The 23,432-nt window shown below is 42.8% G+C and overlaps 1 protein-coding gene across 9 annotated transcripts in view; it reads right to left on the bottom strand.

The window, feature by feature from the left end:
* The window catches only part of LOC134349756 (interleukin-5 receptor subunit alpha-like), a 108,465-nt gene that overhangs the window by 23,951 nt on the left and 61,082 nt on the right, over nucleotides 1-23,432 (bottom strand). For 8 of the 9 annotated variants that reach the window (XM_063054572.1, XM_063054580.1, XM_063054573.1 and 5 more), the window contains 3 exons: nucleotides 19,801-19,940; nucleotides 14,137-14,275; nucleotides 901-997 (listed from right to left, as the gene is read on the bottom strand). In XM_063054572.1, coding sequence (XP_062910642.1) covers nucleotides 901-997; nucleotides 14,137-14,275; nucleotides 19,801-19,940 — 376 coding nt within the window. Of the gene's footprint in view, nucleotides 1-900; nucleotides 998-8,804; nucleotides 9,378-14,136; nucleotides 14,276-19,800; nucleotides 19,941-23,432 lie in introns of those variants that run through there. The other variant, XM_063054581.1, reaches the window with a different exon arrangement.

The following is a 23,432-nucleotide window of genomic DNA, read 5'->3' on the forward strand; positions in this document are numbered from 1 at the left end:
TTTTCGCACCTTGGCCTTCATAAGTCAAATTACTGAGTACAGGAGATTGGATGTTATGTTGAACTTGTGTAAGACATTACTAAAGCCTAATTTGGAGTATTGTGTGTAGCTTTGGTCACCTACCTACAGGAAAGATGTAAATAAGGTTGAAAGACTAGAGAGAAAATTTATAAGGATGTTGCCAAGTCTGGAGGATCTAAGTTATATGGAAAAATTATTTCTTGGAATGTAGATGCTTGAGAGGAGGTTTGATAGTATATAAAATTATGAGGTGTATAGATAGGCATTTTCTACTGAGGTTTGGTGTGACTACAGCGAGAGGTTATGGGTTAAAGGTGTAAGGAGAAGAGTTTAAGGGGAACATGAGGGGAAACTTCTTCGCTCAGGGTGTTGTGTGAGTGTGGAACGAGCTGCCAGTGCAAGTCATGCATGTGAGCTCAATTTCAATGTTTAAGAGGAGTCTGGATAAGTACACAGATGGTAGGGGTGTGGATAGCTATGGTCCAGGTGCAGGTGGATGGGAATAGGCAGGTTAAATGGTTCGTCACAGACTAAATGAGCTGATCGGCATGTTCCTGCGGCAAAATTTTCTATGACTCTATAATTCTTAGATAGGCACATGGAGGAAAGAAAAATGAAGGGTTATGGACCATGCAGGAGAGAAGAGTTATATTGATCCTGGAGTAGGTTAAAAGGTTGGCACAACATCATGGAACATGCCCTTTGTTCCATGATGTTATGCCAACCTTTTAACCTATGGTCATAGTGGAACTTTTAGACTTGCACTGTTCCAGATTCTGTGTTCTATGATAAAGCCACACATGAATACATCTTTCTGTGCTACACAACTCTATGATTCAGCAACTGATAAACCAAAGTAGATGATATAAATAAACTTACCTTATGCAGATGAATATCAATAGCAGTATTAGCACAACAAGAATCACTGCAAACACCGAAGCAATTGCCAGAACAGACATATCGCTTGCATCAGGCGCTAGACAAAAAATAAGCCTTCCATTAATATCTGACCCAATAAATCTGCTAGCATATCAAGAACAGCTGCTGCTCCTTATTTTTCACCACCTCCAACGCTCTACCTAGCAGTGTATCCCAGCTACTGTACGTAGCTACTTGCCACTCTTTGCCAATCAGAGGTACAGAAGCCAAGGCCCGATGGCCAGCCTCACGAATCTCTATGAGTCCACTTGGGAAGTCAGGACACAAGTGTCTGGGAATCCATAAGTCTGCTGGAGGCCAAGGACGGCCTGTTCTGAGGTTAGAGGACTGTGTATGTGAACTTGAGAGGGAAAGGAAGAATAAGGGTTGTTTCACTGTTGACACTTGTTGCTTGGTATGTTCTGCTTTGTGGTCTTCTGTGTTCTGCTGAACATTGTGGGCATGCTACACAATATATTGGTATTGGAATATGTGGCAAAGCCACCAACCCTTCCAGCATACAGCTTTTGCTGCTGCTTGTGGAAAATTGCGAATTTCACCTTACTCTCCAAGAAGGGACAAAGGCAGATGAAAGGAAATTACAGGCCAGTTAGTCTGAGCTCAGTGGTTGGGAAGATGGAGTCAATTGTTAAGGATGTGGTTTTGGGGTACTTGGAGGCACATAATAAAGTAGGCAGCATGGTTTCCTCAAGGGAAGATCCTGCCTGACAAGTCTGCTGGAATCCTTTGAAGAAATAACAAGCAGGATAGGGAAAGGAGAATCGATTGATGTTGTGTTCTTGGATTTTCTGAAGGCCTTTTCATGCCACATATGAGGCCGCCTAATAAGATACAAGCCCATGGCATTACAGGAAAGATTCTAGCATGGATAAGGCAGTGGCTGAATGTCAGGAGGCAAAGAATGGGACCATTGGGAGCATATTTTGGCTGGCTACTGGTGTTTCACAGAGGGGTCTGCGTTGGGACTGATTCTTTTTATGTTATATGTAAATGATTTGGATGATGGAATTGATAGCTTTGTTGCAAAGTTTGCTGACAATTTGAAGTTAGGTGGAGAGGCAAATAGTTTTTGAGGAAATAGAGAGGCTACAGAAGGACTTAGATTGGGAGAATGAGCAAAGAAGTGGCAGATGGAATAGAGTGTTGGGAAATGTATGGTTATGCACTTTGGAAGAAGAAATGAAAGGGTTAACCATTTTCTAAATGGAGACAAGATACAAAAAACCGAGGTACAAAGGGACTTGGAAGTCTTTGTGCAGGATTCCCCAAAGGTTAATTTGCAGGTTGAGTGCGTGGTGAGGTAAGTCAATAAGATCTTAGCATTCATTTCAAGAGGACTAGAATATAAAAGTAAGGATATAATGTTAAGACTTCATCTTTCTTTTCCAATATTTTATTAATCTACATATAAGAATACAGAGTACAGGAAAAATATATATATCTATACATTATACTAAATCATATATAAAGACTCCTTACCCTATATTCATACAAGTCAATCAATTCGTAACATTGAAATAAAGTAATTTTATTCTATAATAAAAATCTCACCCACTACCAAGACCGAAGCTGATTAGTAAAGAAAAAAAGGAAAAAAAAATTAGTCATCAACTGTGCTTTAACAGCAAATCAAAAGATTTGAAAATAATTCAGAAAAGGTCCCCACAATGTTTGAAAGTCTTGACTAGATTCAGAGATTGAACAACGAACATTCTCTAAATTTAAACATGACATCACATAACGTAACCATTGGGTGTTAAAAGGAGGGGCCGCATTTTTCCACTTAAGCAAGAGGGTCCTTCTGGCCATAAGGGAAATAAAAGCCAAAACGTGCAAGTCAGATTTCTCCAAAATAATATCCTTTCCTCCAACAATACCAAATAAAGCGGTCAAAGGATTAGGCTCAAAGTTTACTTTAAAAAGTATCGAGAAAGTTTGAAATACTTTTTTCCAATATTTTCCAAGACTTGGGTATGTCCAAAACATATGAATGAGTGAAGCTTCTCCATTATTACATTTATCACAATACGGAGATATATCCAAATAAAAACGAGATAACTTATCCTTAGTCATGTGGACCCTACGGACCACTTTAAATTGTAGGAGAGAGTGATGGGCATATAACGATGAAGTGTTGACCAATTTAAAAATTTGATTCCATGTTTCCTCGGAAATTGAAGTCTGTAAATCTTGTTCCCAAAGATTTTTAATTTTATCTAAAGCATTCTTGCGGACCGGCCAACCGGGGTGGGGTGGGGGGTTGTTCAACTCACCTCAATATGTCTTTTACAGTTAGGGTTGCCAACTTTCTCACTCCCAAATAAGGGACAAAAGTAGCAGTCAAATCCCGGGACACTTGTGTTTATCACAAGAAAGACTACCATGACCATGAAGCCTTGCGTGGGCACCTGTGTGCGCATGCGTGACGTGTGAATATGTGATGTGCGCATGCGCGTACGTGCCGATTTTTTTCCACAAATTGGTTTTGACTTAATCTTCCCGACTACACTGTACATACATTATTTCTACTTTATATAGGCTGTGTATTTATCATATCATTCCTGCTTTTACTATATGTTATTTTAGGTTTTATGTGTTACTTGGTATGATTTGGTAGGTTATTTTTTTGGGGTCTGGGAATGCTCAAAAATTTTTCCCATATAAATTAATGGTAATTGTTTCTTCGCTTTACTCCATTTTGGCACAAACGGTTTCATAGGAACGCTCTACGTTAGCGGGGGAAATACGGGATGAGGGCGGTCTCATATGGGACAAACCAAATTAGCCCAATATACGGGATGTCCCGGCAAATACGGGACAGTTGGCAACCCTATGTTCAAGTTCAACAGTGCGTGACAGGGAATGAGGAAAGGTGCAGCTGACTCAAATCGTTTCCTCGCAGCCCGGTAACACATGCTGGTCTACGGCCCAGTAGTTGGGGACCACTGATCTAAAGGAACACTTCTCATTCCCAGCAGCATATTATAAATATTAGATATAGATCCATTATAAAATTGTTTCAAATTAAAGATTACATCCAGTAGATTCTTATCAGGACTTTTAGGAAATGTACTTCCATGAGACCGTAAAAAATCTCTTATTTGTAGGTATTGAGAAAAATGAGTTTTGGGTAAACTGCATTTAGTTGACAGTTGTATAAATGAAAAAAGACTTCCCTCTACAAACAAGTCCTAAAAGCATTTAATATCTAATCTATTCCATTCTTTCAAAGCCACATCAATCATAGAGGGTATAAAAAAGTAATTAGAAAAAATGAGACTCGAAAGAGAAAATCTCAATAAGCCGAAGTATTTTCGGAATTGCATCCAAATTCTCACAGTGTGTTTAACTACCAAATTATCAGTTAACTTACTCAGAGACAAAGACAAAGGGAGTGAGGATCCAAGAAGAGAAATAATAGAGAATTTATTAACAGAGTTAGCTTCTTAAAAAAACCCACGTCGGGTAATCCTCAGGATTTATGTAATATAACCAGAATGTAGGATTTCTTATATTAACTACCCAATAATAAAACCTAAAGTTTGGTAAGGGTAATCCTCCATTCTTTTTATCTTTCTGAAGATTAATTTTATTTAATCTAGAACGCTTAGTTAAATAAATGTTAAGGCTTTATAAACTACTGGTGAGCCCTCACTTAGAGTATTGTGAGCAGTTTTGGGCCCCTTATCTTAGGAAGGATGTGCTGAAACTGGAGAGGGTTCAAATGAGGTTCACAAAAATGATTCCAGGATTAAACAGCTTGTCATATGAAGAGCATTTGTTGGCTCTTGGCCTGTATTCGCTAGAATTCAGAAGGATGAGGGTGACCTAATTGAAACCTATCGAATGGTGAAAGGCCTTGATAGAGCGGATGTGGAGAGGATGTTTCCTCTGGTGGGAGAATCTTGGAAACACAAGTTACAACCCTCAGAATAGAAGGGTGTCCTTTTGGAATGGAGATAATCGGGAATTTCTTCAGCCAGAGAGCGGTGAATCTGTGGAATTCGTTGCCACAGATGGCTTAGAAATCTTGGTCTTTGGGTATATTTTAAATTGTTGATAGGTTCCTGATTGGTCAGGGTATGAAGGGATGCAGGGAGAAAGCAGGACATTGGAGCTGAGAGGGAAAATGTATCAGCCATGATGAAATGCAGAGGGGACTCGATGGGATAAATGGTCTAATTCTGCTCCTATATCTTACAGTCTTCTGGTCTTATGGTAAGGAGAAACAACTCCCGCTGTCAGCCCTAATATACTCCTCAAAATTTTATATACCTCAATAGCATCTGTATAATGTCCTCAGTTCAATGCTTCTCTCAAGCAGAGATACAGGGGCCTGATGACCTACACCTCAAGGTTCAACCACAAACAACAGAAAATCTGCAGATACTGGAAATCCAAGCAACACGCGTAAAATACTGGAGGAACTCAGAAGGTCAGGCAGCATCTGTGGAAAAGAGTAAATAGTTGATGTTTCCAGCCAAAACCCTTCTTCAGGACTGGAGATAAAAAGATGAGAAGTCAGAGTAAGAAGTTGAGGGGCGTGGAAGAAGAAATACAAGATAGGTAAAACCAGGGGAGGGGTGAAGTAAAGAGCTGGGAAGTCGATTAGTGAAATAGGTAAAGTGCTGGAAGAAGGGGGAATCTGATAGGAGAGGACAGAAGACAATGGAAGAGGGGGGGAAGAGGAGGAGCACCAGAGGGAGGTGATGGGCCGGTAAGGAGATACGGTGAGAGAAGGAAGTAGGAATGGGGAACGGTGAAGGGGGGGCCATTACCAGAAGTTTGAGAAATCAATGTTCATGCTATCCGGTTGGAGATTACCCAGATGGGATATAAGGTGTTGCTCCTCCAACCTGAGTCTGGCCTCATCATGGCAGTAGAGGAGGCCATGGACTGACATGCTGGAATGGGAATGGGACGTTGAATTGAAATGGGTGGCCACGGGGAGATTCCACTTTTCCTGGCGTTTGGAGCATAGGTGCTGGGCGAAGCGGTATCCCAAAATACAGCGGGTCTCACCAGGGACACTGGATGAAGCTGATGATCCCAACAAACTTATGGGTGAAGTGTCGCCTCACCTGGAAGGACTGTTTGAGGCCCTGAATGGTAGTGAGGGAGAAGGTGTAGGGGCAGGCGCAGCAATTAATCTGCTTGCAAGGATAAGTGCCAGAAGGGAGCTCCGTGGGGAGGGACAAATGGACAAGGGAGTCGCGTAGGGAGCGATCCCTGCAGAAAGCAGAAAGTGGAGGAGGGAGGCAAAGATGTAATTGGTGGTGGGATCCTGTTGAAGATAATGGCAGTTACGAAGAATTTTGTGCTGGATGTAGAGGCTGGTGCAGTGGTAGGTGAGAACCAGAGGAAACTTATCTCTGGTGGGGTGGAGGGAGGACAGGATGAGGGCAGACATTTGCGAAATGGAGGAGATGCTGCTGAGGGTAGCATTGATGATGGAGGAAGGCAAACAGCTTTCTTTGAAGGAGGAGGACATCTCCTTTGTTCTTAGTTCAAGGTTCAACAACAGCTTCTACCCCACTGTCATTAGATTATTGAACTGTCCTGAGAAGTCATAACGCTATTTTTTTCCCCGAAATTTGGAGTTTAATTCTGGTGCCATCTGTAAGGAGCTCCTACCTTCTCCCTGCGAATATGTTGGTTTCCTCCCACAGTCCAAAGAAATAATGGTTACTCTTTAATTTGTTATTAATTTTTCCATGTGTGAGTTAAACATAATTTAGATCATAAGATCATAGGCATAGGAGCAGAATTACCCATTCAACGCATCGAGTGCTCCACCATTTCCATTCCCTCTCAACGCCATTCTCCTGCCTTCTCCCCGTAACCTTTCAGATCCTGACTAATCAAGAACCTATGTATCAACCTCCACCTTAAGTGTGCGCAATGACTTTGCCTGCACAGCTGCCTGTGACAACAAGTTTACCTCAAGTTAAATTTAAATTCACTTATGGTTCTCTTGCTCTCGTACTGCAGTACAGATGCAAAATTTCATCACACCTATACCCAGTTCATGTTTGCTTATGACAACAAACAACTCGAACCTGAAATTCAACTTGAGCTATCTGATATCATATTTCTGGTCAATTAACGCAGTCTCAGCTCTGTCCCCTGGTGTTCACATCCCAGAGTCGGACTTGAACCTAAGAACTTCCAGTGCAGAAGCTGAGACAGAAAGGATTCAGTGCAATTTTACTTTTTTTTAAATTTAGAGACACAGTGTGGAAGAGGCCCTTTCGTTCCAACCAGCAACTGACATATTTAACACAAGCCTGATCACAGGACAATTTACAATGTCTAATTGACCGACTAACTGTTACGTCTTTGGACTGTGGGAGGAAATCGGAGCACTCGGAGAACACCAGCATGGTCACCGGTACAACTCCTTACAGACGGTACCGGAATTGAACTCCAAACTCCAGAATGCCCCGAGCTGAAAATAACATTGCTTTAGCCGTTACACTACCAAGACACCCCTTCCGTTAAGAAAAACACTAAAGTATCTCCTCCCCGACGGGAAGGCAGTAAATCGCAGACGGCAGGAGTCCTTCATGATGGACGCTAACTTCTTGAAGCACCACCCTTTGAAGTCACTGGGTATATTTAAAGTAGAGTTTGATAGGTTCTTGATTTGTAAGGGTGTCAAGGATTATGGGGAAAAGGCAGAACAATGGGGTTGAGAGGGATAATAAGTTTATTCCCACGGACAGCTGTGGGGGGTGTTGTGCCTGTACAAATACATATCGATTAAATAAAAGCACGTACGCTGGAGGTGGCTTTAACTGGTGTACTCATATTGCAGGGAGAAAGAGAGAGAGAGTACAGATCAATGCACGTGTGTAAGCAACAGATCAATGCGCAGAGGTAAATTATCAGTCTATACGTAGTACTGAGGGGAGTCAGTCCACAAAAGTAATAGATCCATAAATTACACTTCCTCCCCCTTTAGATTAATGTAACATAATAGAGATTTTCAAGGATTGGAGGGTGTACCTTATGAGAATAGGTTGAGTAAACTTGGCCTTTTCTCCTTGGAGCGATGGAGGATAAGAGGTGACCTGATAAAGGTGTATAATATGATGAGGGGCATTAATTGTGTGGATAGCCAGAGGCTTTTTCCCAAGGCTGAAATGGCTAACACGAGGGGGCATAATTTTAAGGTGAAAATAGGTGCTGAGGGAACGTCGGGGTAAGTTTTTCACACAGAGAGTGGTGAGTGCGTGGAATACACTGCCAGCGATAGTGGTGGAGGTGGATACAATAGAGGCTTTTAAGAGATTCTTAGACAGGTACATGGAGCTTAGAAAAATAGAGGGCTATGAGCTAGGGTAATTCTAAGCAGTTTCGAGAGCAGGTTACATGGTCGGAACAACATTGTGGGCTGGAGGGCCTGTAATGTGCTGTAGATTACTGTGTTCTATGTTCTAAAATTGTATCAGTAACAAAACATTCGATTTCCCTTTAATAAACCATTTCCAAATAAACATGCTTTCACAATAACAGTCCATAACTAATTTCACTATGCTGAAGATTCAGTCTTTTGGGTGGCACTCTGTTTCTTTCATGATACAGGTCCACAATCCCTTATCTGAAATCCTTGGGGCCAGTTGCATTTCGGAATTCAGAATTTTTCGGATTTCAGACCCCTCCCCCCCCGCACCCCCGATACCAAAAAACACGTATGCTCAAGTTCCTTATTTAACCTGTCTTACTATGGTGGATTTTAGGACCCAGCGGTGAACTAAACCTACACACATCCTCCCCTTCCTGTCTTCTCCTATCATTTTGGATCTCCCCCTCCCCCTCCCACTTTCAAATCTCTTACTATCTCTTCTTTCAGTTAGTCCTGACGCAGGGTCTCAGCCCAAAACATTGACTGTACCTCTTCCTATACATGCTGCCTAGCCTGCTGCGTTCACCTGCAACTTTTATGTGTGTTGCTTGAAATTCCAGCATCTGCAGATTTCCTCATGTATACTTTAAATCATCTCTAGATTACTTATAATACCTAATACAATGTAAATGCTATGTAAATAATTGTTATACTGTATTTTTTAGGGAATAATGACAAGAAGAAATTTTATTCCCAACAAAAACATTCAATAAAACATAAAAATATACAGCTTCAAACGAACCAAATCAAACACAAGGTAAATGACTTATTGGAATAAATGCAGAATGTCACTGTCACTATAAAACTTCAGTAACTTGTCTTTCTATTTATTTAACTCATATACAGTGGTAGTTCCGACACTATTTTCTTCAGTAAGATGCCGCACAGACACACCACGATCAAGTTTCTGCAGTAACTCCACTTTCTGCGTTATTGGTAGAGAAGATTCCTTCTCTTTTTCTCATTGTTACCCATTGGGGTATCTGCAGCTCTTTTTGACATTTTCACACTGAAATTAAACACAAAGTCAACAGTGAACACAAAATATCAGTGAACAGCAAATGCACGTGTAACCAGTACGAGCGCTGAGCCACAACTGACGTCTGGCGGCCTCTGCTCGTGCTGCCACGTCACACCTGAGTGATGTCAGCTGTTGGCAAAAAAAAACTTCGGTTTTCGGAGCTCTTTGGATTTCAGAATTTCGGATAAAGGAACGTGCACCTGTAGCAACTTTGGACCTGTGGGGTGTCATCAGGTTTGGCAGGTGTCTTGTCAAAGACAACGTTTTCCGTTGCAGGGGTCACATTGTTGTTCCTGACATGATCATCACTGAGAGGCAAGTCCAGTGGCTGTAATGTGTTGGATGCAGTCCACTCAGGCGTGTTCTTTGGCTGAGCATCCAGTACCGAGTCCACATGATGTATCCGCGTCTGATCTCCAACATCCACTGTGTTCATCACTGGTCCAGTGCTTGTAGCTATCCTACTGGGTGTCCATTTGTCTCCTCAGTAATCGTGCGCTAGGACTTCCTGCCCAACCGCGAAGCTCCCTGCTGATTCACATGGCAACCGGCTGAACTGTTTATTCTGCGCTTCCCTCCATAGACCTGGTTCCAGGAGGTCTATGCGAGATCTCAGATTCCTGCTCATGAACATCATTGCTAGTGTTTGATTTGTCGTCACAGGAACAGTTCCGATACACAAGAAGGAAGTTGTCCACCTTGTGATGTAGAGAAATGTACTCTTTATCCATTGCTTTAATGGACTTCTTGAAGGTCTAGATAAACCTTTCAGTAACCCATTAATTGCTGAGTGGTGAGGAGCTCACTTGAAATGTCCTATGCCCTTTTTCTTCAAGAACAGTCTGAATTCTTCTGACATGTATTGTGGTTCATTGTCACTCACAATTTGTTCTGGTAAACCATTTCTGGGGAAGATAGTCTTCAGAGTGGAAACAGTCTTCTCTGATGTGGTTGACATCATTGGTATGACTTCGGGCCACTTCAAATGAGCGTACACAGCAATCAGAAACATGGAGTCCATGAATGGCCCAGTGAAGTCAACTTGCACTCTTTGCCACAGTGACAATGGCCACTCCCACAGGTGTAACGGTGCCTTTGGGGTCCATTTTGAACTTATTGGCACACCAATCAGCTTTTGGTGAAGTCTTCAATCTGTCTATCTATTCCCGACCACCACACTAAGCTCCAGGCAAGATTCTTCAATTTGACTGTGATTCTGTAACACTCTGGTGTGCAGTTTAGAGGGAACCACAACTCGATATCCACACATCAGCACTCTTTAACATTCAGACCATTGGTCTTATCTCATGAAGAACATAGGATTATCATGAGCTGACCGTACATGCATGGTGATTTCATAGGCTTTTGACAATGTCAGGTCATTCCTGGTTTCCCTCTGTATTTCTGAATTAGTTACCAGCAACTGGTCCACCAATGCTGGGTGAAACATTTCTGGTGGGTCACAGTATAAAGGCTTTTCTTCTTCAGTTGCCAACAGTGGAAGAGGCGACAAGCTATCAGCATTACTGTGTCATATAGTACCCTTGAACTCTGTCATAAGTTTGGGCTCCTAGGAAAAGTGCCCAACACTGCAACCGGGTAGCAGACATCACTGGGATTCGCCTCCTGCGATTGAAAATGGATACAAGCAGCTGGTGATCTGTCACTAGAGTAAACTTTTGTCTGTAGAAGTAGTGGTGGAACTTCTTTATTCCAATTAGACTAAGGGTCTCTCGGTTGACCTGTGCATAATTGTGTTCTGCGCTCATCAGTGATCTTGAAGCAAACACAATCGAGCGTTCAGATCCATCTTTCAGAACATGTGACAAAACGACTCCAATGCCATAAGGGGACACATGGCATGCAAGTCTGAGGCAGAGATGGGTCGTAATGGCTGAGCAGTTTTTCTGATGTTATTAGTCTCTTTGTTTCCTTGAATGCTCTTTCACATTTCTCTGGCCATTCCTACTATGCTCCTGTTTGCAACAGTGCATTCAATGGATGCAGCACTGAAGCAATATTTGGCAGAAACCTGTGGTAATAGTTTACCAGGCCCAAGTATGACCTGTGTTCTGACAGATTTTCATTTTCATCTGCCTGTAGCAGTACTTCAATCTACTCTTGAGACTTATATAAGCCAGGGGTCCCCAACCTTTTTCGCACTGCGGACCAGTTTCATGTTGACAATATTCTTGCGGACTGGCCGACCAGGGGGAGCGGATGGTAGGGTTGCCAACAAACAAGAGTAACAGTCAAATACGTTGGGTTTACCCTGAGAAAGACTACAATGACCATGAAGCCTTGCGCGGGCACAAGTGCGCATGCGTGATTTGCGCATGCATGTTTGTGCCGTTTTTTTCTACAAGTCGTTTTTGGCGATTCTGTTCGGGGGGGTGTTAATCACGAACGCAATATAGATGATAAGTGGCTAATACACTCAATTTCGTTTCTAAAAGAGTTTATCTAATGAATTTAATATTAAACACACAGCACATATTTTCCTCGCATGAATATAGCGATAAGTCAATTATCAGGGGAGGACAGGGGAGCTTGAAGTAAGTGTTGAGCGAACTTCCAGTAGAAGTGGTAGAGGCAGGTTCGGTATTATCATTTAAAGAAAAATTGGATAGGTATATGGACAGGAAAGGAACAGAGGGTTATGGGCTGAGTGCAGGTCGGTGGGACTAGGTGAGAGTAAGAGTTCAGTACGGACTAGAAGGGCAGAGATCACCTGTTTCCATGCTGTAATTGTTATATGTCACTTATCAGTCAATAGCATCATAACATTTTAAGTAACGTTTGGATATTAAACACACAGCACTTATTTTCCCCGTATGAACATATAAAATCACTGCAACACACCAATATCACTCTATCAGTGGGAGCCCTGGGCTTGTTTCCCTGCAACAAGACGGTCCTATCGAGGGGTGATGGGAGACAGCGATGCTCGAAGGGGGTTCCTTATGTCCAGTCTATTCCGCAATTTAGTTTTTGTTGCATTCATGGCAGAGATATGTTGGAAATGGAAGCAACGTTTTCAGTGCTTTCATGGCTATCTCAAGATATTTACCCTTGGCTTTGATCCAGAATGCCGGCAGAGATGTTATGTCAAACATACTTTTCAGCCCGCCGTCAATTACAAGCTCGAGGAGTTGATCTCCTTCCTGCGCTGACATGGATGATGCGCGGGTTATGACCTCACGCGCGTTCAAGCTCAACAGTGCGCGACAGGGAATGAGGAAAGGTGCAGCTGACTCATATCGCCAAATCATAGCATTTCCTCGCGGCCCAGTAGCACATGCTTTGCGGCCCGGTGGTTGGGGACCGCTGATGTAAGCCATGCTTGTCAATGACAAGTCCACAATAAGAGATTTCATATTGCAGGCCATGATTCTGGACGTGTTCTTCATCATTCTTGCCAGTCACGAAGATGTTGTCAAGGTAACATTGTGTTTCTGGCATATCTTGGAGCACTTGACCATTATTCTTTGCCAAATTGCTGAAGCTACTGCGATGCTATGATCAAACGATTATACTGGAACAGTCTTTATGAGGATTGATTGTGAGGAACTTCCTGCTGGACTCCTCAATCACCATTTGCAGATCGGCTTGTGACAAGTCAATCTTTGAAAACCTCTACCCACCTGCCAATGGTACAAAAAATGTCTTCTATTCATGGAATGGCATACTGCACAGTATGCAGCACAGGGTTGATACTCACTTTGAAGTTCACACATATGTCAACAGCTCTGTCCTTCCATTTCTTGATCACTGAGATGATCAGCGTGGTCCAAACCCTCCACTCAACCTTGGCATATAAAGCACAACCTGCTGTGTATTCCTTCCATACATCACACTTGCTTTCAGTTTGCCTTTGAGAGACACTTTTTCACTTTCGTAGGTCTTTAGCATCACTGATGTCTTTTCTAATTATAGCTTAGAAAACAGTCTGTTTTAGTCACCCTCTGAAATTATAGACAAAGCTGACACTGTATCCAGCTCCATTTCCAATTTTACACCAGACAGATCTATTGTGATCCATATGATTTTGTGATCTGCTTCAGTCAAACTATGCAGTTCTAGGCATGACAGCTCACCTTTGTCAGACTCTGTGTTGTCTGATTCAGTTTTAAGTTCAACCCTCTTGATATACAATTCCCAGTCCTCATTAGCACTATCAAATTAGTCAACTTTCCTGATTAAGGCTATTGTCATGTTATTTTCACTTTAACTTTGCGAGTTGTGCATTTTTCACTGTGTACTATTCAGTCGCTCACATGCCCTTTGTTAGCATCCGTGACAGCCTTCTCCACACTGATTAACTCTTTCCCCTCACTGTCTCTTCCTCCAAATGCAGTCGTCCCATAACTGTCAGTGCCTTTGCTGATATTTGCTGATTTTCAGGTTTGATCTCATTGCCAACTTGTTGTGTCTGTGCAACTACATATCTAATAAATAAAAGCACACACGTGGGAGATGGTTTTAACTGGTCTATTCACATGGCAGAGAGAGAAAGCGCAGATCAATGTGCATGCGTAGGCAATAGATCAATGCGCATAGGTAATTTATCAGTCCATTCTTAGTGCTAAATTGGCGGGGGAGGTCTTTGTACTAAAAGAAATAGATCCATACATTACAGGGGCCGAGTCATTGGATATACTATTGATAGGTTCTTGATTAGTAAGGGTGTCAAGGGTTACAGGGATAAGGCATTTATATTTGCGACTGTATAAAATAATCCTCTTACCTATAATAAGAGGTTTGCTCCAGTCACTCCAGATAGTGCTTGCCAAACAATCATTATTCACTGTCACCCTTACTTGCACTGAATATCTTTTTGTTTTATCCCTGCTGATGACATATTTTGTCACAGCTGTATTTTCAACCTGAAACAAACATATTGGTTAAAAAAATTTCATTAAATTGGCAGAAGTGATTATAGATTCTGTGACCATTCGCAAATTCATAGACTTATTTGAGACAAATTCAGAGACATTTAGACCACACCCAGAGTATTGTGTTCAGTTCTGGTCACCTCATTAAAGGAAGGATATGGAAGCTTTAGAGTGAGTGCTGAGGAGATTTACCAGGAGGTTGCCTAGATTGCAGAGAATGTCTTACGAAGATATGTCAAGTGAAGGAGGATGAGAGGATACTTGATAGAAATGTAAAAGATGATAAGATGCATAGATAGAGTGGGCCGCCAGAGACTAACTGGCTGATACAAGGGGAGCAGATTTTTAAGGTGATTGGAGGAAAGTATAGGAGGATATCAGAGGTAGAGTTTTTACACAGAGAGTGGTGGGTTCAAGGAACGTCCGGCCAAGATATCAGAGGCAGATACATTTGGGGCATTTAAGAAATCTTAGATAGGCACATAAATAACAGAGAATTCTTGGGCTATGGAGGAGGGAAGGGCTTGATTGATCTTCGAGTAGATTAAAAGGTCCACACATTGTGCGTTGAAGCACCTGTACTGTAGCGTTCTATCTTCTATATGAAAGAGGCATATCAGGACTGACTCTTGATCTCTCAACCGATCTTGACATGGCCCTTGCAATCTGCTTTCTCTACAACTATTCGCCACACTGTTACCATGTTTAAATTTGTACTACTTCAGTCTAATCATGTATGGGAGGATCTATTCAGACAGCATGAAAACATTGCTTTTCACTCTATCTTTGTAGAGGCGACAATAATAAACAAATTGCCAATTTATGAGACCATAGACCTTAAGGTAAAGGAGCAGAATTAGGTCATTTAGTCCATCGAGTCTGCTCTGCCATTTCATCATGACTGATCCATTTCCCCCTCAGCTCCAATCTCCTGCCTTCCCCTCGTATCCCTTCATTCCCTGACTAATCAAGAATCTATCAACATCTGCCTTATATACACAATGACTTGGCCTCCACAGCTGTCTGTGGCAATGAATTTCATGGAGTCACCACTCTCTGGCTTAAGAAATTCCTCCTCATCTCCATTCTAAGTGGAAGTCCCTCTATTCTGAGGCTGCGTCCTCTGGTCTTAGATTCCCCCATTAGAAGAAGCATCCTCTCCAAATCTACTCTATCAAAGCTTTTCAACATTTGCTTGGGTTCAATGAGATCCCCTCCTTATTCTTCTGAATTCCAGTGAGTACAGGCCCAGAACTAACAAACACTCCTCATATTTTAAGCCTTTCAATCCCTGCATCATTTTGGCAAACCTCCTTTGCAATTTCTCCAGTGTCAACACATCCTTTAATAAATAAGGTGACCAAAACTACTCACAATACTCCAAGTGAGGCCTCACCACTGCCTGATAAAGCCTCAACATTACAACCTTGCTTTTAAATTCTAGTCCTCTTGAAATGAATGCTAACATTGCATTTGCCTTCCTCACCATTGACTCAACCTGCAAATTAACTTTTAGGGAATTCTGCACGAGGACTCCCAAGACCATTTGCACCTTAGATTTTTGAATTTTCTCTCCATTTAGAAAAAAGACCACTTTTACTTCTTCTACCAAAATGCATATAACTTCTGTTTTTTAAAAACATTTCATGGGTGAAGAGATATATGAGATCAAAACATAAGTAGACTAGTTGGGGTCAGAGTAAGTCATTGTAGCCCTCTAATCACTACCCCACCTTGTACTATAATGGACTTTCTGTTTCCAACTGTGAAACAAATCTATTCCTAATCTATCAGATATTGAAAGGCCTAGATAGAGTGGACATGCAGAAGATGATTCCTTCATCAGGTGAGACTAGGACCAGAGGGCACAGTCTCAGAATAGAAGGGCGACTCTTTTGAACAGAGATGAGGAGGATTTTTTTTAAGCCAGAGGGAGGTAAATCGATGGAATTCATTGCCTAAATGACCGGGGAGACAAGTCATCGGATATATTTAAAGTGGAGGTTGATTTGTTCTTGATTAATAAGGGTGCCAAAGGTGACAGGAGAATGGTGTTGAGGGAGATAATCAATCAGCCATGATGGACTGGTGATGTAGACTCAACAGGCTGAATAGCCTAATTCTGCTCTTATCTCTTATGGTTTAATTGTGCTTTTTCTTTTAAAACTGCATATACAGTTGTGCTGTGCAAAACTCTTAGGCACATGTAAAAAAAATGTGTAAAGTGAAGATGCATTCAAAAATAATGAAATGAAAGGTTTCTAAATATCAAAAAAAAATTACTTATAAAGAGCAGTAAATTGTAAAAAAAATAAATTAAATCCATATTTGGTGTGACCACCCTTTGCCTTTAAAATTGCATCAGATCTCTGAGGTACTCCATTATGCAGTTTTATAAGAACATTGGCTGGTAGGTTGTGCCAAGCATCTGGGAGAACTTGCCACTGTTCTTCTGCAGACTTTTGCTATCTTACTTGCTTCTGTCTCTCCAACTTATTCCAGACAGCCCTGAATGATGTTGAGGCGGGGGGCTCTGTGGAGGGCATACTATCTGAAACCACATAAAAAATCTCGGGTGCCTAAGGCTTTGCACAGTACTGTAGTTAAAGTTGCATTTGCGTGTATTTTTGTTTTGTGGATGTTGTACCTCTCATGCTATCTGCCTGTGTTGCTGCTGTAAGTATATTTCTCGTTGCACCTGATAATAAACATGCGAGAATAAATTTGGCTTTATTCAGATGGAAGATCATCAGACAATGATATCTGCTGGCATATGTTGGGTGTGGGAGATAATTGTAGGTAGATCAGATTAGAGATTTAACGGTAACTATGAGACCCTACAGAATTCAAAGATATTCCATAATGCCCATCAAATGGAAACGTACTTGGAGGGCAAGTACGTGCCTTTCAAAGGCGCGGCTGAGCATAAAATCATTTGGGTGACGGAATTGGTGGCTTTGCTGCAAAGTTTGCAGATGATGCATAGATAAGTGGAGGGGCAGATAGTTCTGAGGAAGTAAAGAGGCTACAGAAGCACTTAGACAAATTAGGAGAGTACGCAAAGAAGTGGCAGATCGAATCCAGCGTCAGGAAGTGTATGGACATGCACTTTGGTAGAAGAAGTAAAGGCATAGACTATTTTCTAAATGGAGACAAAAAAAAATCTGCAGTGCAAAGGGACTTGAGAGTCCTTGTGCAGGATTCCCTAAAGGTTCATTTGCAGGTTGAATCAATGATAAGAAAGGCAAATACAACATTCGCATTCATTTCAAGAGGACTAGAATATAAAAGCAATTCTGTAATGGTGAGACTTTAGAAAGCACTGGTGAGACCTCACTTGGAGTATTGTGAAACGCAAACACAAGGAAATCTGCAGATGCTGGAATTTCAAGCAACACACATAAAAGTTGCTGGTGAACGCAGCAGGCCAGGCAGCATCTCTAGAAAGAGGTACAGTCAACATTTCGGGCCGAGACCCTTTGTCAGGACTCCTGACGAAGGGTATTGGCCCGAAACGTTGACTGTACCTCTTCCTAGAGATGCTGCCTGGCCTGCTGCGTTCACCGGCAACTTTTATGTGTGCTGCTTGGAGTATTGCGAGCAGGTTTGGGCCCCTTATCTTAGAAAGGATGAGGTGAAACTGGAAAGGGTTCAAAGGAGGTTCACAAAAATGATTCCAGGATTGAACAGCATATCATATGAAGAGTGGTTGATGGCTCCGGGACTGAATTAATGAGAGTTCAAAAGAATGAGGGGTGACCTAATTGAAACCCATCGAATGGTGAAAGGCCTTGATAGAGTGGATATGGAGAGGATGTTTCCTGTGGTGGGAGAGTCTAAGACCAGAAGACACAGCCTCAGAATAGAACATCATCCTTTCAGGAGGAATTTCTTTACTAGAGAGTGGTGAATCTGTGGAATTTGTTGCCATAGACAGCTGTGGAGGCCAAGTCTTTATGTATATTTAAGGGAGAAGTTGGAAGATTCCGGATGGTCAGGGCATGAAAGGATACGGGGTGAAGGCAGGAGATGCGGTCTGAGAGGGAAAATAGATCAGCCATGATGAAATGGTGGAGTAGACTTGAAGGGCCAAATGGCCTAACTCTGCTCCTGCATCTTATGGTCTAAAATAGCTTGTAAAGCATCATCTTTCCTGTAGATCATGGATTACTGCACAAAGTCTTCCAAATTCACAACTCATGTTCTTATTTGCACAGTTTTCCTCCTATGATATTTTACTTGTTGGTCTTTGTTTACATACCATTTTTTTTGTAAAGTTTTATTGTGTTTATTTTCTCCCTGTAAATGCCTGCAAGAAAATGAATCTCAAAGTAGTATATGGTAACATACACGCACTTTGCGAATAAATTTACCTGGAACTTAGAGCATTAAAATTCGCCAGAAAGACAGGAGAGCCAACAGTGTCGTCCTCTCCCAGCCCAACATTTCCCAGTGTTGAAATCCTAGTTAGAACCAGTCAGTGCATTGGGCAGCTCACAATGTTCGCCTCTCCTCAGTCCACCAATCATCTCTGGCTCTTGTTTCACCACTCACTATCTCCTCTTTTTTACTGGTCATTTTCCCTCTCAATTCTTAGTCCAATGCAGGCTTTTGACTAGAAATATTGATCATTTCCTTCCCCCCACCCCCACTGCTCAACCTGCTCTGAATTCTTCCAGCAGATACTGTGGTCTGCTGCTCTGGAACTGAGCATCTGTTCTCTTGCGTCTCCACATTGTTCACATGTCTGATCCCAGACTCTCAAAACAGGCACTCTGTTCTGAGCCCTGTCATAAGAAGAGGTCACTAGATCATCAAAGGAAAAATTGGAAGAACTGTCTCTGAAGCTACTGGAGTGAAAGTTGAGGACCAGGAGAAGCCTATCTCTGTTCTGTGTGGGGAGGTGGGGAGAGGCACAGTCATCAGTCAGCCACATCATTTCTCACTAACCTTTCTACTCATTCTGCCTGACTAGCTGAGTGTTTCCAGAGATGATTGTTGTTGGATTAGAGTGTAAAATTGTTATTTTTTCTCATAATTTAAACTTTCCTATGCTTGCTTGTGTTTTTTTATATATTCATACAATTGCTCCGTGATTTTTTTCTGCATTTGCAGTATGTTTTATTCTGTACTTTTCTGGAAGCTTCTTGGTTTTTCTTCAACAAGTGTCAGGCCACTTGAATCTGGTTATTTCATAGGTTTTATGTTTTTTCATGTGGTATCTTATCCCTTAATTTCAATTTGCTTTGAGTATAAGATAACCACAAATCCTTTGTTCTTTCTTTCATTCTTAACACCCTCAATAAACGGCCATAACCACTGAGTTTTATGCTTCATTCTTGACTTTCAGATTACAAAATGACCGGGATTTTTTGAGAGAATTACAAGATATACTGAAGGAATCACAGAACCATCTATCCTGACCAGCATCCCACCCCAATGCAACAACAGTGCTGAAGTCCCAGAAAGCAGATTCCCACATATTCCAATCCACAGTAAAGTACACACTTGCTTACCTTGTACTGTCTGCTATTCAAATCTGTGATTTTTAATTGAAAGGCATAACAAATAAGTTTTAAATTATCTTCTGCAAGATTCCATGTGACTTCATCTGTGCTTTTATTTATCTTGACATTTATTGGACTGCCGAGCTTCTCTGCAAGAAGATAATTTGGTTTAATGCCATTGCATGGTTCAGACATAGCAAAAAAAATTCTAACATAGTAAATACGATTTAACGTCTGTGCAAAGCTCAACACCATAGTTCTGGCAATTCATCTCATTTCATGGAATAATTGGGGACCATCTCTTGCAATACCATGGACTTGTCTCTGATTGCTTTTAGTTTTGCATTTAAGTCTTGTTTTTGTATAGTCTTTCTTTTAGCTGTGGCAGCGTGTTTGTGTCCCTGAGCAAGGCACTTAACCACACATTGCTCTAGTGTCTGTGCGAGGACTGGCGCCCCACACAGACTTCCAACCTGCGCCTTGTAAGGTATGAAAATGCCAGACGCAGGCCTCTCATGGTCTGAGTCGACATCCCCTCCTCCCTTCCCCTTCTTTTACCTCAAACATTTTAATTCATCTTTGGATCTGAGCATTGAGTTGCAGCTACATGATGAGCTGATTAGATATTTGCATTAACAAACAGGTGTACAGGTGTACCTAATGTAACGCTCAGCTATATTGGCTCGTATTTATCTAGGGGAAACCCCCTCCGCTGCCCAACCTTGTCTCCCGGTTACGTTGGTTGCTGTGCAAATGCCACCTGATTCGGCTTCAAACATCAATCATCAGCCAGCACACAATGTACGTTTTACAAATTACACTTTATAAATCTTATTAGGACTATGAGACTAATAGAGGTACAATACAAAAGGGAATGAAAAAGGCGCCAGACTTATCAAAATTCAATTTCTTCATGCACACAGTTGGAGCTCAGGGTCTTCTTTCTTCACCCTGTGATCCACTCTGACCCCCTCGACTCGCAGCTCGGAACCACCCAAAGTGATCAACCAGAGAATTCCCAGCACATCCGTCATCCTCCCGGTCTCTCCTCCAACTCCCTGCCAAAACCCTCGTTTCCCAGCCCTATGAGACAGCATATCACCCCAAGAAAGAATAACATGGACACCCATTGGTTAATTTGCTCTATTATCAAATAATATAACCCAAGCAAACTGCTAGCTAGAGAACTTCCTCAGCATTTAACATAACAAAGAAGCCATTTTGATTAACATACGCAGTAACATACAAGATTAACATAACAAAGAAGCCATTTTAATTAACATATGTAGTAACATAAAATAAGAAACCTCTTACATTCTCCCCCCACCAAATAAAAGTCATGCCCTCATGACATTAACAGAGTTCACCATTGCTCCTTGCAAAACACAAAACCCAACCAGGTGCCTAAAGCAGTGAAATAACTTCCCAGGGCAGTGGAGATCACACCCTGTTTTCCCGGCGCTGTATAGGTCAACCTCTCTGGGGGGTGCCTACTTCTCTGAGACCTCTGTACTTCCTCTGCTGACCCTTCCGGCTCAGACACCACAGGTGATACCCCGGGCCTACTTGTCAGACCCTCACCCTCTCCCTCACTGGGACCCCTCAGCACCTGTGAGCCCTCTGTCTCTGATTCTGGTTCCACTCTCTTTTCCCCCAATGCCAGCTGTATCTCAGGCTGCTCCTCAACACACCCTCCCTCCTCTCACCTAACTCAGTGGGGGAAGGGCCAGGAGGCTCTTCTTCCGGTACCGGGGAATTAGCGAACGGAAACAGGTGCCACACGTCCGAATCATCGTCTTCCGATGAAGCAACACACATAAAAGTTGCTGGTGAACGCAGCAGGGCCAGGCAGCATCTCTAGGAAGAGGTACAGTCGACGTTTCGGGCCAAGACCCTTCATCAGGACTAACTGAAAGAAGAGCTAGTAAGAGATTTGAAAGTGGGAGGGGGGGTGAGATCTAAAATGATAGGAGAAGTCAGGAAGGGGAGGGATAGAGCCAAGAGCTGGACAGGTGATTGGCAAAAGGGATATGAGAGGATCATGGGACAGGAGGCCCAGGGAGAAAGGGGGAGGGGTGAAGCCCAGAGGACAGCCTCCTCTACTGTCAAGATGAAGCCACACTCAGGTTGGAGGAACAAAACCTTATATTCCGTCTGGGTACCCTCCAACCTGATGGCATGAACATTGACTTCTCTAACTTCTGCTAATGCCCCTCCTCCCCCCCCCGTACCCCATCCGTTTTATATATATATATATTCTTTTTCTCCCTCTCCTTTTTCTCCCTCTGTCCCTCTGACTATACCCCTTGCCCATCCTCTGGGTTTCCCCCCTCCCCCTTTTCTTTCTCCCTAGGCCTCCCATCCCATGATCCTCTCATATCCATTTTGCTAATCACCTGTCCAGCTCTTGGCTCCATCCCTCCCCCTCCTGTCTTCTCCTATCATTTTGCATCTCCCCCTCCCTCTCCAACTTTCAAATCCCTTACTCACTCTTCCTTCAGTTAGTCCTGGCGAAGGGTCTCGGCTTGAAACGTCGACTGCACCTCTTCCTAGAGATGCTGCCTGGCCTGCTGCGTTCACCAGCAACTTTTATGCGTGTTGCTTGAAATTCCAGCATCTGCAGATTTCCTCGTGTTTGTGTCTTCCGATGAAGTATCCTTTTCCGGGGTGGGGATTGGTCCCGTCTCTTTCGCAGCGGGCTCTTCCCTCGCCCCACGCCCTCGCAGAGTCCTCGTACTAGGCGTAAACTCCCATTCGGGCTCTTGGTCTACCTGCACCTCTTGACCCAGAGGCAACAGGTGGTTCCGATGGAGTACCTTGCCAGGCCCCTTCCTGTCCTCTGGTCTCACCCGGTAAGCAGGTAGATTCGGCATCTGGCTCTCTGCCACATAGGGGATGGGCGCACCCAGCGATCCGCCAACTTGTGCTTACTAGGTAGTCCTAAATTCCGTATAAGGATCTGATCTCCCGGCAATAGTCGGGCAAACTTCACTTTCTGATCATACCTCCTCTTATTCCTCTGATTCTGCTTGGTGGCCGCCGCCTCAGCCAACTCATACGCCCTTTTCAACTCTCTCCTCATATCAGACACATACTTCAGATATGGCTTTGAAGGTAATTCACCTGCTTCAGTCCCAAAACACAGGTCAATGGGCAACCTCGCTTTCCGCCCAAACATCAGATAATAAGGCGAGTACCCCGTAGTGTCACTGCGAGTACAATTGTAACAGTGAACCAAATGGCCGATGTGCTGACTCCACTTACTCTTCTGTCCAATCTCCAGAGTGCCGAACATGTCCAGCAGGGTCCGGTTACACCTCTCGGGCTGAGGATCACCCTGCGGGTGATGGGGTGTGGTCCTGAATTTCTCAACCGCAAGCATGCCCATTAATTCATGGATAAGCCTGCTCTCAAAGTCCCGTCCCTGATCACTATGGATCCGCCTGGGGAGGCCATAATGAACAAAGTACTTCTCCCATAACACCTTCACCACTGTAGTTGCTTTCTGGTCCTTAGTGGGAAATGCCTGTGCATATCTAGTGTAATGATCCGTAAAGCATTCGCGGTCTGGCTCAATGGACAGGAAATCCATACACACCAAGTCCATGGGTACCGCACTCTGCAAGTGGGACAAAGGAGCC

This window comes from Mobula hypostoma, chromosome 7, assembly GCF_963921235.1.
Source record: "Mobula hypostoma chromosome 7, sMobHyp1.1, whole genome shotgun sequence".
NCBI lineage: Eukaryota > Metazoa > Chordata > Chondrichthyes > Myliobatiformes > Myliobatidae > Mobula > Mobula hypostoma.